Source organism: Manis javanica, chromosome 16, assembly GCF_040802235.1.
Source record: "Manis javanica isolate MJ-LG chromosome 16, MJ_LKY, whole genome shotgun sequence".
Lineage (NCBI taxonomy): Eukaryota > Metazoa > Chordata > Mammalia > Pholidota > Manidae > Manis > Manis javanica.
Window position 1 is genome coordinate 42064375 of NC_133171.1, and position 15369 is coordinate 42079743.

At 44.2% G+C, this 15369-nt stretch overlaps 1 protein-coding gene across 2 annotated transcripts in view; it reads left to right on the forward strand.

Moving 5' to 3' along the window:
• Positions 1 to 15369, forward strand: part of TNFRSF21 (TNF receptor superfamily member 21) — a 59985-nt gene that overhangs the window by 17354 nt on the left and 27262 nt on the right. The window contains exons 2-4 of one of the 2 annotated variants that reach the window (XM_037013750.2): positions 1203 to 1854; positions 3267 to 3758; positions 6308 to 6388. In XM_037013750.2, coding sequence (XP_036869645.2) covers positions 1203 to 1854; positions 3267 to 3758; positions 6308 to 6388 — 1225 coding nt within the window. The remainder of the gene's footprint in view (positions 1 to 1202; positions 1855 to 3266; positions 3759 to 6307; positions 6389 to 15369) is intronic. The other variant, XM_017645855.3, reaches the window with a different exon arrangement.

Here is a 15369-nt window from a genome sequence, read left to right on the forward strand (position 1 = left end):
GACATTTTGAGGTGGAGGGGGATTGAATCTTGGGTTAAGTTCTAAGGTGCTATGGAGACGGGAACTATGATCACTTTGAAAAAATTCTTGCCTTATTCTCTTGGTTACTGTTACAAACTTAGAAGGAATTTTCCCTGATGGGTATCTGGTAGTTTGAGACAGCCATGATTTTCTTTCTTGACATATAACCTGTCTCCATTTTGTAGAGGGCAATGGAAGGCTTCTTACTGGAACCTCTCCATTTTCATTAATGTAGCCAAGCTCTTTTTAAACATTCATTCTTAAACATTCCAAACCTCCCTGCCCCTTCTCAGAAGGACCTTAGGGTTCAGTACCACATACATAATAATTTCCTTTCTCCCAAGTTTTCATTCTGGGAGCTCATATAAAAATCCTGTCTAGCTGAGTAAATTTTCTATCCCTTGAATTAAATTTATATCTGTTGAATTCTCTCTGGACCCAGCTTTTTGCTCACGTTTCTAGGTGTCCGCACCTCTGCATGCTCCTTCAGAGGCTGAACAATCAGGTTGTACATCTTAAAGCATCAACTCAGTTGTTTAAAGCACATTAAGAATGCCAAGGGTCTGCCTCTGTTTTGCAAACAAAACAAAACCAAAATAAAAAAAACATTTTGCTTTGCACAGACAGCAGCTTTGAAAAAATTGTGCATGTCTATCATTTCACTCCATCTGGGAGGTATAGGATATATAGCAGCTTGAGCATATGCCATCCTTCTTCTCAGTTGCTTTATTCTGGTCTTAAGAAGCAATGACTTAACATTTGGGTCATGGGAAAGAAATCAACTATTCAGCTAGTTATCTTCCTGTATTAGAATTTGACTTCTATATAGCATTTAACATGTGAACTATAAAGTGCTTTCCTATTCATACTGTCAGTTGATTTTTATAATCAATTTGAAAGGTACTGTCTGCTTCATTTTGTAGATGGAAAGAAAGGGGACTGAGGCAAAGGTCAGGCAATGAAATGCAAGCTTCACAGCTAGTAGGTGAGACCCTAGGATGGACATGGGGTCTTTGTTTCTGTCCTGTTGTCTGGCAGTAGCAGTTTAAGAGGACGCGGTACCAGTCAGATCCTTGGTAGGAATGCTGATGGGAGTGTTGAGATGTTTCCATCCTTTCTTCTCTGTGCCTATGTAACACCTTGGTCTGTGTCTCTTCCCCCTCCCCTTTAATTTCTTTCAGCTTGGATTCCTTAGCACCACTACGGCTCAGCCAGAGCAGAGGACCCCGAGTCTCACTGGCAAATACCACCATGTTGACCGTGCCACCGGCCAGGTGCTGACTTGTGACAAGTGTCCAGCAGGAACCTATGTGTCTGAGCACTGTACCAACACAAGCCTGCGTGTCTGCAGCAGTTGCCCTGTGGGGACCTTCACCAGGCATGAGAATGGCATAGAGAAATGCCATGACTGCAGTCAGCCATGCCCGTGGCCCATGATCGAGAGATTACCTTGTGCTGCCTTGACTGACCGAGAATGCACTTGCCCACCTGGCATGTTCCAGTTTAATGCTACCTGCGCCCCCCATACAGTGTGTCCTGTGGGATGGGGTGTGCGGAAGAAAGGGACAGAACTCGAGGACGTGCGGTGTAAGCAGTGTGCTCGGGGTACCTTCTCTGATGTGCCTTCCAGTGTGATGAAATGCAAAGCATACACAGACTGTCTGAGCCGGAGCCTGGTGGTGGTCACGCCGGGGACCAAGGAGGCCGACAACGTCTGTGGCACACTCCCTTCCTCCTCCAGCACGGCCCCGCCTGCCCCCGACACAGCCATCTTTTCACATCCTGAGCACATGGAATCCCCTGAAGTCCCTTCCTCCACTTACGCTTCCAAAGGTAACTTCTCCTCATGAGTTGTTTATCTGAGGAGGCCCAGTGGAGGTGCCAAGAATGGCCTCATACCAGGGATGTCTTCTCCACATTGTCTATTCCAAACTCATATTTCCCATTGAGGAAGGGGCCTCCATTCTGTGGATCATTAAATCTGGCTTCTTTGGACCTATTAGAAACATTTAGTCTCAGTTTTCTATTAGGGGGGATCAAACATCTAAGAACTAGGTCACATCAAGCTAGAAAATAAGAACCAAGAGAAACAAGGACAGTGTGTGGCCTTATGTAAGTCACTTAAACCTCTTCAGGCCTTGGTTTCAGACTTTTCAAATACATGACTGATGCAGACGTTTAAAGTTCCTTCTAGATTGAGAGTTTTCCGACACAAAACCAGCCCTGGATAGACAGAGTCAGGACAGGAAGAAGGAGGAGGGAAGAAAATAACCATGACCTCTGGAAGGCAGGGTGAATATTGGCCCCAAGATGTAGGGCAAAGAAAGGGGAAGAAAGTCAGAGGCTTCAGAAAACAAGCCAAATCTGTATCACCTTAAAAGTAGCTACTAGCATTCACATCTGGAAAATGTAAGTTTTTTTCTTTCCAGTGATTCTAACTTTATATCCTTCGCCAGGTAGCCCAGTTTTCCTCAGAATTCATTTTGAACCTCAGGGAGACTATAAAATCTAGTCTCTATTTTCAAATCCTTTGGGATTTAATTTAATTTGCATGAGATGATAGCTGACTCGAGTGTGCCTTCTAGCACACTCTTGCATGTGGTTGCATTTGACCTTCATGATAACTGTGAGGAAGGCCTTCTTCCAACTGCCGTTTGGAAATGAAGAAGCAGGCGGCCCACCCAAACCTTGTTTATCTGTTAGTAGCAGATACTGAGAAAGTCCTGCCTGATCGTATTCACTCACCTGCCTCCCCAAACCTTTCCCGGGTCAGACGTGGATTTGAGTTTGAGCTCTTTTCCTTAGGCATAGTCTCCGTTTTACCTTTGCCTAGTGAAATAGTCTAAACGTGGGAGAGCAGGAAGGCAGGAATCAAAGGACAAGGAGTTAAATGTGAGCTAGTTCTTGGGATGACCAGAGCAGTCCGGAGTTGAGTCGAGCTGTGAATATACACCTGTCTGCTCAGTGTGTGATGCCAGGAGGAGCTGCTGTGAAGCTCAGATGTTGGAGCTGTCAGGATGCCCTTGGAATGGGCTCAAGGAAGTGAGGTCAGCTCTTAAGCTTAGTTTTTACCTGCCTTCCACATAAAGGGGCCGTTAAGTTACGAAATGTGCAGTCTAATTTATTCTTAAGCTCCAAAGGTCATCTCTTTGATTATCTGGCCTGGTGTAATGATAATTAGGAAGAGGAGGGAATATCTAGATCCCCAAATATAGAAAAGCTCTTCCCCCCCTCCTTTTTTCTAGGCATGAACTCAACAGAATCCAACTCTTCTGCCTCTGTTAGACCAAAGGTACCGAGTGGCATCCAGGAAGGGACAGTCCCTGCCAATGCGAGCTCAGTGAGCAGGGGGGAAGGCGTGAACAGGACCCTCCCAGACCTGCAGGTAGCCCACCAGCAAGGCCCCCACCACAGACACATCCTGAAGCTGCTGCCGTCCATGGAGGCCACCGGGGGCGAGAAGTCCAGCACGCCCCTCAGAGGCATCAAGCGGGGCCACCCCAGGCAGAACCTACACAAGCATTTTGACATCAACGAGCATTTGCCCTGGATGATTGTCCTTTTCCTGCTGCTGGTGCTGGTGGTGATCGTGGTCTGCAGTGTCCGGAAAAGCTCAAGGACTCTGAAGAAGGGGCCGCGGCAGGATCCCAGTGCCATTGTGGAAAAGGCAGGGCTGAAAAAATCTGTGACCCCAATCCAGAACCGGGAGAAGTGGATCTACTACTGCAATGGCCATGGTGAGCCCCCCGCGGTCCTTATGGGTCCCCCTGCCTCTCCTTGCCTAGTCCCTGTCACCTGAAGGAGGGGGAAATGCAGAGTTCCTGGCATCTCTTTCATATCCCAAGTGTTATTTGACCTAGTTGTGTTACAAAAAATGAGTGGTCAGCTTTCAACAGAAAACATTCAGAATGAATGACCACTCTACCCTTTTCTCCCCCGGCACATTTGCAGGAAAATGGCGCACGATCAGAGCTACCTGAAAGTGACCTTCAGGGACTTTGTTCAACCTGGTCCTTTAACACGTGGGGAGATGTAGTTCAGAGAGGTTTGGCTGTGTCCCTGACACAGGCTGGTTGGTTGTTCAGGACAGATGGGACCCGCTTCCTGTCTCCTGACTGTTGGAGCTCTTACTGCTTCTAGACTTGTAGGCTGTGCAGAAAATGAGGAAAAAAAACAACTTGTCTTTCTTGCCTTTTGGAATTTGACTCTGCTTTTAGATTCCTATAGCTGTTTGCATATACACTTTTCTCCTTATATTTTTAGGATCCTATTTCTATCAGGAGGATAGGAAGGTCTTTAAGATTACAGATATCCAAAGCTTAATATATTGGTGATCATTTGAAGCTGGGCCCTACATCTCCCACTTAATCACTGTGTGTGGAAAGAGGTTGGAATATTTCAGTTTTTTCTCTCTTGAAGACAAAAAGGTAGTTTTAGGGAAAAACTAAGTAAATTATGGCAAATCCATATAATGCAATATTTTGTTGTCATTAAAGATTTTATAAAGTTTTTACTATGATATAGGAAGATGTTTGTATTAGGTTATAGGAACAAAACAAAATGGAAGTAGACTCTACACTTTATACAATATAATCCCAGTTCTCTTAAAACCTTGGAATAGACACTGAAAGAAAATATGCTAAAATGACAATGATCTTTCTTCCAGTTTGGTAGGATTTATGTAGGTTTTTTCTCCTCCTTTATTAGTTTTCCCGCCCTTACCCTGAATTTTCTATAATAAGCACATGCTATTTTATAATCAGAAATACAGAGAAAGTTTTTTAAAAATTTATTTTGCATCCCTTTGCTAATTTGGGTGAACGATAAAACCCAGTGAAAATCAGACTGAGGCAGACATCTGACATCAGAGTCTGCATAGACCTGACAACCCTTTGTTGGCAGCCCCGCTGGGAAAGGAGGGCTTCAATCCTCTCCTTTTTCACAAAAGTTTTTTTTATTTGGACATAATGTTAAACTTATGGGAAAATTTACAAGAATAGTACAAATACCTGTATACCTGTGTCTAGATTGACCTGTTGTTAACATTTTGCCCTTTGGCATTATCATTTATTCTCTTTATATAAAAAATACATGTAGATTTTATATTCAATATGTATGATATAGAATAATTTGCCATATATAATATGAAGGAATATATAATATGCAGGGTGTATATAAATATAGCATATGTTGATGGTCCCCAACTTATGAAGGTTTGTCTTATGATTTTTTGGCTTTACTGCAGCGTGAAAGCTATATGCATTCAGTAGAAGCCATCGTTTTCTTCTTTTCCTGTGATATGCTGCTGTCCGACACTGTGCAGTGGCAGTGAGCCACAGCTGGAGTAGCCACAACCAGCATGCGGGTGAACAACTGATACACTTATTACCATTCTGTGCCCATACAGCCACCCTGTTTTCCACTTTCACTGAAAATTAATAAATTAAAGTTACATGAGATACTTGATATTTTGTTATAAAATGGCTTTGTGTTAGCAGACTTTGCTCCACGGTAGGCTAATGTAAGCATTCTGAGCACATTTAAGGCTAAGTTTAAGGTTCGGTAGGTTAGGTGTATTTTTTTTTTAATTGAAGAATAATGGGTTAGGTGTGTTAAATGCATTTTCAACAGGATATTTTTGACTTACAGTGAGTTTATCGGGACATCGTAAATCAAAGATCTGTACACACGTATGTCCATAAAATAATTTTTCTGCATCATTTCATGGCCCTTTATGCCTATATCCTTCAGTGTGTATTTCCTAACAAGGATATTCTCTTAAAAAACATAGTACCATTTTCAACATCAATAAATTTAATATGAATACAGTATTTTAGTTTATTGTCCATATTCCAATGTTGTCAGTTGGCCCCATAAATCCCTTGATAAATAACACACTTTTTTCCTCTGGTCTAGGATCAGTTATTTCATTAAATTGCCCTTTAAGTGACCAATCAGAATACTTGTTCTGATAGATTTAATTAGCAGAAAATTAGCAGAGAACCTCCTGCTGGATTACCTAAATGTTTGAAACTCTCCTTCATTATTCATATTAATAAGAAGCAGCTCCATTCCCTTAGTAGTTAGGTGTATGGGTTAGGTTAAGGTCAGCTGTATTTCTAAATGCTCCTTTGCAGTGTAGTTTTCAAAACTCTTGCGAGCACAGTGAGTTGTACTAGTAAAAACTGGTCCAGCAACAGAACAATTTAATACAATGACCTTAGACATTCTCATGACCACGTTAACCTTGTAAACTATGTCTGTGTCCTCACAATATCCTATTTAGTAAAAAGAATGGAAGTGCCAAATGAAACAGAGCCCAGCCTTACCTTCTGTGAAAGCAGTGTTCCAGCATTCTGTTTCCCAAGTAAGTCACACTAGCCTCCTTCAGGTGTAATTATCTCTTCCAACAGTTGAACCTTTTCCCCCAGGTGTTTGCATTGGCATGTTTATATTTAAGGTGTTTTTCTAGGGAAGGTCTCTTCTTTCCAAATTGCTGTTCTCAAAGGTACAACCAGGTAAAATCTCATTATAAAGCGGGGTTCTGTTTAGTAAAAACCATTCCAGGTGCTCAGAGCACCTTCTAGAAACAATAGCTGGTTGATCTGATTGCGGTGAGTTCTAGGCAGCAGACAATCCTGTATAATAAGATCTTTTTCTGGTCCTGGTCTATTTCGCACTGAACTGGTCATGAGGATAAGGGTGGGAATAAAATTGCCTAGCCTGGGGGTTCTCTAAATACAGAGGTCACAGAGACCTCACCCGCCCCTGCCCATCTGAAGCAGACTATGCCATGTCCCCAGATGCCTTGTAGACCCTCAGCACTCCCAAGCCAGGCTCATGGTTCATGCCCTGCCGGCAAGAGCCTCTTCTTTATTTGGCTCACCTGTGCAGATTTAGGAAAAGCTGAACACCACAGCACTGCAATCCTACTGTCATGGAATCCTAGTGTTGAAAGCACAATGAGACCTTATTGGCTAGGAGGCTGGAAGACTTCGGTATGACGGTACTGGCATCTTTGGACTTCCTTCTTTCTGAAGTTGTGGCCATTTTATGATTGGTAGACTGGGACTGTACTGTGGTTTCCTGTAATACCTCTATTTCAGCAACTAGAATTGAAGATCATTCAGAATTTTTCCAAACAAAAATCCATTTATGAGTTCATTACCAGGTCCAAGTGTCGTCAAGAGACAGGTTTCTTATTAATGCTCTATTTATTGTATTTCTGTCATTTGTAAAAACTTGATTTCTTTTTGTAGTATAACCTCAACATAATGGGGCAGGTTGCTGGGGGGTTGGGTCCAAAATGTTCAATATAATTTAAAATTAAGATTAATGTGGCTTCACATTAATTGAGAGGTTGTATGGGAAACAGTATTTTTTTGTTTGATCTATCTGGTCACAAAAGACACAGAAGTAAAGATAGTGAAACCAGTTCATACACAGCTGACCATGCATTCACTTCCTTATGTCTGTGGAAGATCCAGAACTATAGCCTGGTCCCATCTGAGAACAGGGGGCGGGCATGGCTGAGAACAGGAACCAGTTGCTGTTTTCTCATTGCCATTTCTAATTTGGGCCATCTCTGTTTACCCTTCCTTTTTTTCTTTCTCCCCTCTCCCCCTTCCCCACATCTCTTTTTCCCCTTCTCTTCTTTAGTCTCCCTTCCCTTTATTTGCAAAAAAGGATGAGGTTGGGTTCCCAGCCACCTGCTGACCTGGAGATTTTGAGGGAAGTGTGAAAAGCAGGCGAGGCGTGGAAATTGCCCTGCAACTACTTGTGGAGGAGGCTCTGCAAGGTGATAAAGGGAGTGACAGACCCACAGTATCTCTCTTGCATCATATTTCCTTTTCTTTCAGACTTCAGGCTATAAAGAAAAAAGAGGACTAAAAGCGTGGATTTATCTCGTTTAAGCTGCACCTAGTTCCCAATTAGTGCATGCAGAGTCCTGTGCCATAGGGAGATAGTAAGCATTTCACAGGGATGGCAGTCCCTTCTGGTGCAGACACAGAAAGCATCTCCTTTAAGCTGACTGCAGAAGGGATTGTGAAAGCTGCTGGCACATTTTCTCAAGCAGGCTGATTGGTTAGCTGCAGCAGCAAAAAGGGAAAGATTTCATTGTCTAAAACTAGATTCTAAGATGCAATTTCTTAATTCCTGTAGCTCTCACTGTCACCATTTAACTGTGTGTATGTGGTTTGTCTCCCCATATTGGTTATAATCTCTTAAGAGTAGACACTGGGTTTATTGTGTGTCCCCTATGCCTGGCCACAAGCACAGGGCTCAAGGAGAGGTGGCTAAAGCTGAGCTGCCCCAGCTGGTAGCCACAAGAGCTATTTAATTTGAAACTACAATGAACTGAAGTTAGAAATTCATTTTCTTGGTTGCACCAGCCATAGTTCAAGTGCTCAAGAGCCCGTGTGGGTAATAGTTATGATACTGGACAGGATGGATAGAGAACCTTCCGTCATAAAGAGTTCTCTTGTTTAGTACTGGTCTAGAACACCCATGGACTGACTAGTCTGCTTTTCCTTTTCAAGGCTGGATTAGTTTCAAACCATTGAACTGTTGGATTTTTTCCTTTTGACTTGCAATGATACGTGGTGTTTGAAATTTACATAAATAACTTAAGGAGGGTTCTTTAAACTAAATTGCCATAGATTGCAAGAATTATTTTTTCAGAGCTAAGGGAGGCTTCCATGACAGCAGTGCTTTAAAATATGCAAAAACTGGCTACAGTGTGCAAAAATATGGCAGTTATTCCTCCATCTGCTTTGCTTCTTTAAAGTGGACCAGAACACTTGGGCCCATGGACACTGGCGAGCGGGGTGATGGGAAGAGAGAGAAACCAGTGAATTCAAAGGCCCGGTGCACCTTCGTAAATGCTTAGGTGTTTGGGTTAAGCAAAATGGAAATGGGTTAGTCTTGTGGGTGGCCTTAAGCAGAGCAGTTTGTGGGAGTCACGTGCTTGGGTCAGAGGTGGGAGCAAGGGAGGCAGTGGGGGTGAGTATGTTTGGAAGGAAGGCAGCACCATAGACTAGAAATTACATCCATGAATCTGGGTTCAGTATTCTGGATTTACCATTCCCTAGTCATTGCAGCTAAGACCTGTTAACGTCTCTGGCCTCTGTTTATAAGCTTAGAAAAAAAGGTGCTAAGATAATGCAGTGAAGAGCAAAGGCTGAAGTCTGGTTCCGCTTACTAGCTGTGTGATCAAAGGTGAACTGCTTACCCATTCTGTGTCTCATTTTCCTTACGTATAAAATGAAAATAATGGTAGCAGCGCAGAGTTCATGGTGGGAGTTAAGTGAAAGTGTGTCGAGTGCTTAGCACATTGCTGGCCGCATGGCCAGTGGTCCGAAAGTGCTAGCGGGGGATGACAGAGTGGATGCCTCATCGTCAGCATCACTGCCATCCTTGCCACCTCCAGCCTCCCTAGTCATCTCTTGGCTTGTTTCCTGTTTCACTCTCAGAAATAACCACCATGAAAAAGAAATATTCTGCTCTACTCATGTAGTATCAGAATTACCATCTTAAAAGAGTAGATTAGGAATGTGGTTTCCCTCTGTACCAGGTATGGCTAATTATTAGCTTAATTAACCTACTGTGGTAGACACTGCCCTCTCAAATGGGCAGCAAGTCTCATAGATAATCAGACAGGACTCCCTATTAGCTTTATATTAGCTGTGGATTTACTCTCTTCACAGAGATATTTATCAGTCTGTATACCAGGGGTCAGCAAACTAGGAAATATCTTAGACTTTGAGGGTCACACAGCCTATGCTGCAACTACTCAGCTCTGCTTTCGTAGTAAGAAAACAGCCATGGACAACATGTAAATGGTGGACGAGGCTGTGTTCCAGTAAAACTTTATTTGTAAGAACACGTGGCTTATCCAGCAAGCCCTAGTTTGCTGGCTCCCGATCTACATCATAGAATCGTCATCTCCAGCAGCAGCTTCTCTCTTGCCCCCTGGCAGCTTGGACAGTTTGATCAAGCAGTCTGGTTCTTCTTGGAGACGTTCTCGAATCCTGGCAATCAATACTCAACCTCTTAGCAGTACCATTTCCAGTTTGCCGACGGGGGGGTAAGTCACAAAGCAGGGCCATCAGATATGTGTGGGAGCTAGGAAAAGGTGGCGGTTATCCTTGAATTTGTCCCACACTGTTCTATCTCCTCCTCATAGAGATCACTTTTTACCGGGAGAGCTTGATCGTACCTTGTGGGTCCACCTCACAAGTGTACCTGCCGTGTACGTGACACAACCTGGCAGACCAGAGTCCTAGAGGAGGAGAGGGAGCAGGTTGGGTTCCAACCTGTCCACCTACCTTTCATCTATTTGCTCAGGGAACAAATAGACTTTGAGGGAGAGAAGGGCCAGGAAGAGTAGTAAGCGGACAGATGCAGCCAGCTGCAGACACCAGCCAGCCGCCCCTGCTTTCCTTACAGAGAAACCGAGGGAATGAATTGTTATGTCCAATATCTTCTTAGCTCAGTGCCCATTGGGTGGCACAAGAGGAGAGTTGGGAGGAAGACAGGGCTCAGGATCTGCTCCATGGGGTAAGGCTCTGCGATGTGGTCCTTTTAAGAGGTGTGAGATGGTTCAACAGAGCTAGGGGCTCATTCCTCAAAGGCTGGCTGGCAGGATGACAAAGGAGCTGCAGGCAGAGTAACATTTGGCTGTGAGAGTTAAATTCGGCCCTGGTTCTGTTGCTAAAAAGCTGGATGATACAGCAAAGCACTTCATCTCTTTGAATCTCAACTTTGTCTGTAAAATGAGGAGAGTTGAACCCATCTCAGGAGGGTTACCCGATTTGGATCAGTGTGACTATTTTGCCAAAACTGAGGGTGCTGCTGTCAGGCTGATGTCTGTCCCCGGAAACCCTGCCCTGCTTGGCTCTGCAGCGCGCTGTAGAGTGGAGTATGGTATGCTGCTGCTTAGAGATACAAAGCCAGGCCTAACCCCACACTGGGGTCAGAGAAGGACTGTGTGCTTATTGCTACATGAAAGCGCTTTCCCCTTTGCTTGCAGTAGAGTAAGGTTAGGAAAGCAAAAACTTCCGCTAAAATTGGAGCACATGGTTGGGGTGGACCAAGAGAACCTGAAATAACTGCATGCTTTCAGGGAGAGTATGAGACATTTTTATGGTGGGGTAGAGATTGAGTAGTTATCCCAGAACTAGTATTTAGAGTCTTTCAATCCCTTCAAATATGTTAGAAGTTCTCTTTGTGACTGGGGCTCCCTGAACCATATGAGGCCATGAAGGTCTCTCTCAGCATAAAAACTGTGAAGTGAATGACAGTCTTGAGTAGGGCTTCTCTACTCTTTTGCAGTCAGTCATGATTGAGTGACAGTGTATGCACCAAAGGTAAAGCAGCTGGCTCGGCTTCCTTTCCTTTCTCTCTGCCTCCACAGGAAGGTCAGGGAGTTGAGCTGTAGTGAGGCATTCATGGAGAGCTGAGGTCAGGGCAGAGGGACAATTACATATCTGATTTCCAACTCAAGTAAAAATCCAGTGAAGATACAATTTAATGAGTCATGTAGGACTGTAAAAAAGACTGCAGAGAAAACTTCTGCACCAAGAGCTTTGGCCATAAACCCCTTAAAGTATGAGTGACCAGAGCACAAAGGTCTGGAGAAGAAAATGACAGTGTGGTGGTACATGTAGTCTAAACCTCAGCATTCTGGATGGTAAAAGGAAGGAACTTTGCTCACAGGACCTGCTCCTGTAGCGTGAGGAGCACCTGCCCCGGGTGATGCGCAGCCCAGGGAAGTGGGAGAAGGGAAACCCCTGTACCCAGGGAAAGGAAATCTCAGCAGGGGACCCTTGAAGTGGGGCTGCATTCACCATGAGACGGAAGCCGTGCAAAGGGAAGGGCCTGTGGTGTCTGGTCTTGCTCACCTGTGTATCTGTAATGTTTGCACACATTCTAAACTCCTACCCTTCAGTGATGCAAAAACTGAAACATGAAGTTAAAAACCCACAACCAATCCTCTTCATATCTCAGGCTTGAAATGCAGAGACCAAGTAAAAGTGCAGGCAGCTGCCTTGATAGCTAAACCTCTTATCTGCATACCTTTGTTGTCCCCATCTGCATTTAAAGACTGTCCTTAGGGGGAAACAGTGCTGCTGAAGAACCACAGTACAGTTTGCTTGTGCACTTAAAAGGCTCAGACCCTGTCCTTGAACCAAGGTATATTTGAGATACTGAGTTTCTGGTAATATAATACATTGTTTCTTTCTTCCATCCTCTCCTCTATGCACAACCTACTGCTCAAGCTAAGCAAAATGTTGACACCCTCCACCTTACCTAGCAAACTAGCAAGAGTTTCCCTTCTCATCTGTGGGTTGTGTTTCCATTTTATTCAGTAACAAATTTGTTCTCAGTTCTAGGTCCTTATGAATCCCAACAATGCTGAGATTTCCTTTCTTGAGAGACATGTTTCCTTTCTTCCCGAATTGTTGTTCCTCCTTCAGTATCTGTCAAGGGTGAGTGACCTGGTCTCTAGTGGGGGTTGTAAAGGAAACGCATCTCCCAGATTCATGACTCTGCCGCCTTCACCCTCTTGCTGGGGTAGGCAGTTGGATGCTGTTGAATTGTGATTGCGTTTCCTATTTGGAGATTTCCCCGAGGTTGCGTTGGTTGATTAAGTGACAGACACTGAGTGACTGGAAGCTGGGGCCTGGGTGTATTTGAGCAAAGTCAGTATACTCTTCAATCATGTTTCAGGAATGAATGACTTAAAACATTTCATCTGAATTAGATGGCAGGCTTCAGAAATGAAGAACAAATGAAGTGAGTTAGGAATGTAATAAGAACTTCTCCACTTCATTTTTTTGCTAATGTGATGTTATCAGTATTTGCTGCTACCTGCCAACATAGGCAAGATCATGAGGTGACTTGAGGATACAAAGATGCCTTAGGTGTAATTACTAATACATTTTTCTAACCTTACAAGAAAGGTTTCTGCTACCATTAAATTTTCATTGTTTGCTTTAACAAAGAGTTATATCATTTATACTGAGTGTTGTATCTTGTTCTAAGTATTTTATAAATACTTAGTTTGCATAACCCTATAAAATAGGCCACTATCATCATCATTTTACAGATGGGGCAACTGAGGTACAGAGAGTGACTTGCTCAAGGTCACACAGCTATGAAATGGCAGCGCCAGGTTTTAAATTCGGGCACTAGTCTGATGCTAGATACTGCCTCTTGATTCCTAGAATCTGGATTTACCATCACTTCTCTGATGCTAGAAATTTCTAGGTTTCTGTTGATTTTTTTTTTTACCTGACTCAATCAAAAATTTATTTCCCTTAGCAATAGCTAGCTTGTTCTGAAATAAAACAACTGTGAAATTGTCATCAATGAATTTTCCTCTGCAGAAGTCGCACTGATTTCCTACTTGGCACTTTTTCCTTAGATTGCTTAACATGGAAAAATTCTAAAGCCGGATACCCAATGCCTGAAGGCTCAGAGGGCTGTTTTGCAAAATAAAGCCTGCTACAAATAAGTCAGAGGGGAATGGAGTCCCGGTAATCTGAACTCACATCTGTTGAACTTGGTGGTTTTCTCCACCCCTGACAGCAGCAGCTGTTGCAACTAAAGAAGCCCTCCCTTCTTCCTTTGCCAGAAGCTTCCAGACAGGCATCCTGTCTGCCAGCCCAAATTTCCTATGGGAAGTAGACTTGAAGTATAACACCAGGAAACCTGGCTGAAGGGAGCAGAGTATTCTGTTTCAGAGGCTGCTGTGTCCTTTGCTCTGCCCAGGGGCCAGGGCAGCCCCGCCACCATCATTTTACAGGGGAAGACTAGGTGGCTGTTTTCCACCCACACACCCCAGCCCACTGCCTTTTCCACCTTTGCTTCCAGGAATGCCATTTTCAGCAAACAACCTCTTAGGGTGTTTGGGGATTATAAAGCACACTGAGCTGTTGCAGGAGGAAAGCCTCTTACCTCTACCACCTAAAAAGCATTTTGTGCAGAGAGTCGTCAAAGACAAAGTGGCCTGAGATGTGGTCTTTACCCGCTGGAGTCAGAGGCTTCTCTCCTCCCTGGGCCTGCTCACCGATGACTTCTTCCTCTAGGCTTTAGGGGGAATTAGTATTAATTTCTTTAATGTGCAGATAACCTTTGGACAATGCAGGGGGTAGGTGGGTTCAAGTTTATAAATTAAAAAAACAACAACTCTTACCATACTTCATCATATCTGTGACGCCATTGATTGTGAGACACCATTATTTCGTACACCAAATGCACTTCAACCAAGTATGAAAAGGCATTGATGAAAATGTGCACTCAGATAGCTTAGGATCAATGAAATCTTAGGGTCAGTGACATCTGGTGGTGCTTTAGCCACTGTCTTGCCCCTTTTTCACTGTCTTGACAACATGAGTCTCAGGGCACTGCCCTCTCCCTGTTCTCCTCCTGCTTCTCTGGCTGTTCCTTCTCCATCTTCTTGGCTGGTTCTTGCTCTTCAACTTGACCTCTAAACAGTGGACAGCTGGGGGCTGAGGACCTGCACCCGTTTCCTACCTGGGCACTCTGTCTCTCTCGGTGACCCGGAGCACTGAAGAGCATCTGTCTGCTGGTAATTCCCATGTGCATATGTGCAGCCTGGATCTTGTACCTGAACTCAACGTCAAGTATCCTCCCACCTGCTTCACAGACCCAGATGTGTAGACACCTCACACTTGGGATGTCTTACCCGAATCCCAGACTATCTCCAATCAGTTACCCCCTGCAGAGAATGGCCCCTCCAGCCTTGCAGTGGCTCAGGCCAAAACCTTAAGTCATCCTTGACTTCTTTCCTTTTTCTCATCCCATATTTAGCAAACATTTTAGCAAATCCCATCAGCTCTCCTTTTAAAACATATATAGAAGTTGAGCATTTCCTGTCATGCGCTAACACTACTCTGGCCCAAGTGGTTATCACCTCCTTCCTGGATTATTGCTGTGGCCTCTGCTGGGTTGCTCTACTGCACCTGGGCCCCTTTCAGTTTGTTCTTGAATGGAATGATCCTGTCCAAATGGAAGTAAGGCCATGTCATGCCTCCATTCAAAGTCCTGAGTCACTTTTCATTACATGTAAAGCAACAGCCTAAAGGCCCAATGTGGTCTGTACTCCCCTCCCCACCATTTGTCTCCCAGCCTATGACACCCACCACTCTCTCCCCCTCGCTTACTGGCTCTGGCGACCCCAGCCTCTGTCTCCTCATACAGGCCAACATCCTTCCTGCCTCTGCACCTTCTCTTCCCTCTGCCTGGAACTCCCTTCCCCCACACACCTGCATGGCCTGCTCCCTTACCCCCTTTAGGTCACGTTCAATGTTACCTCCGTGA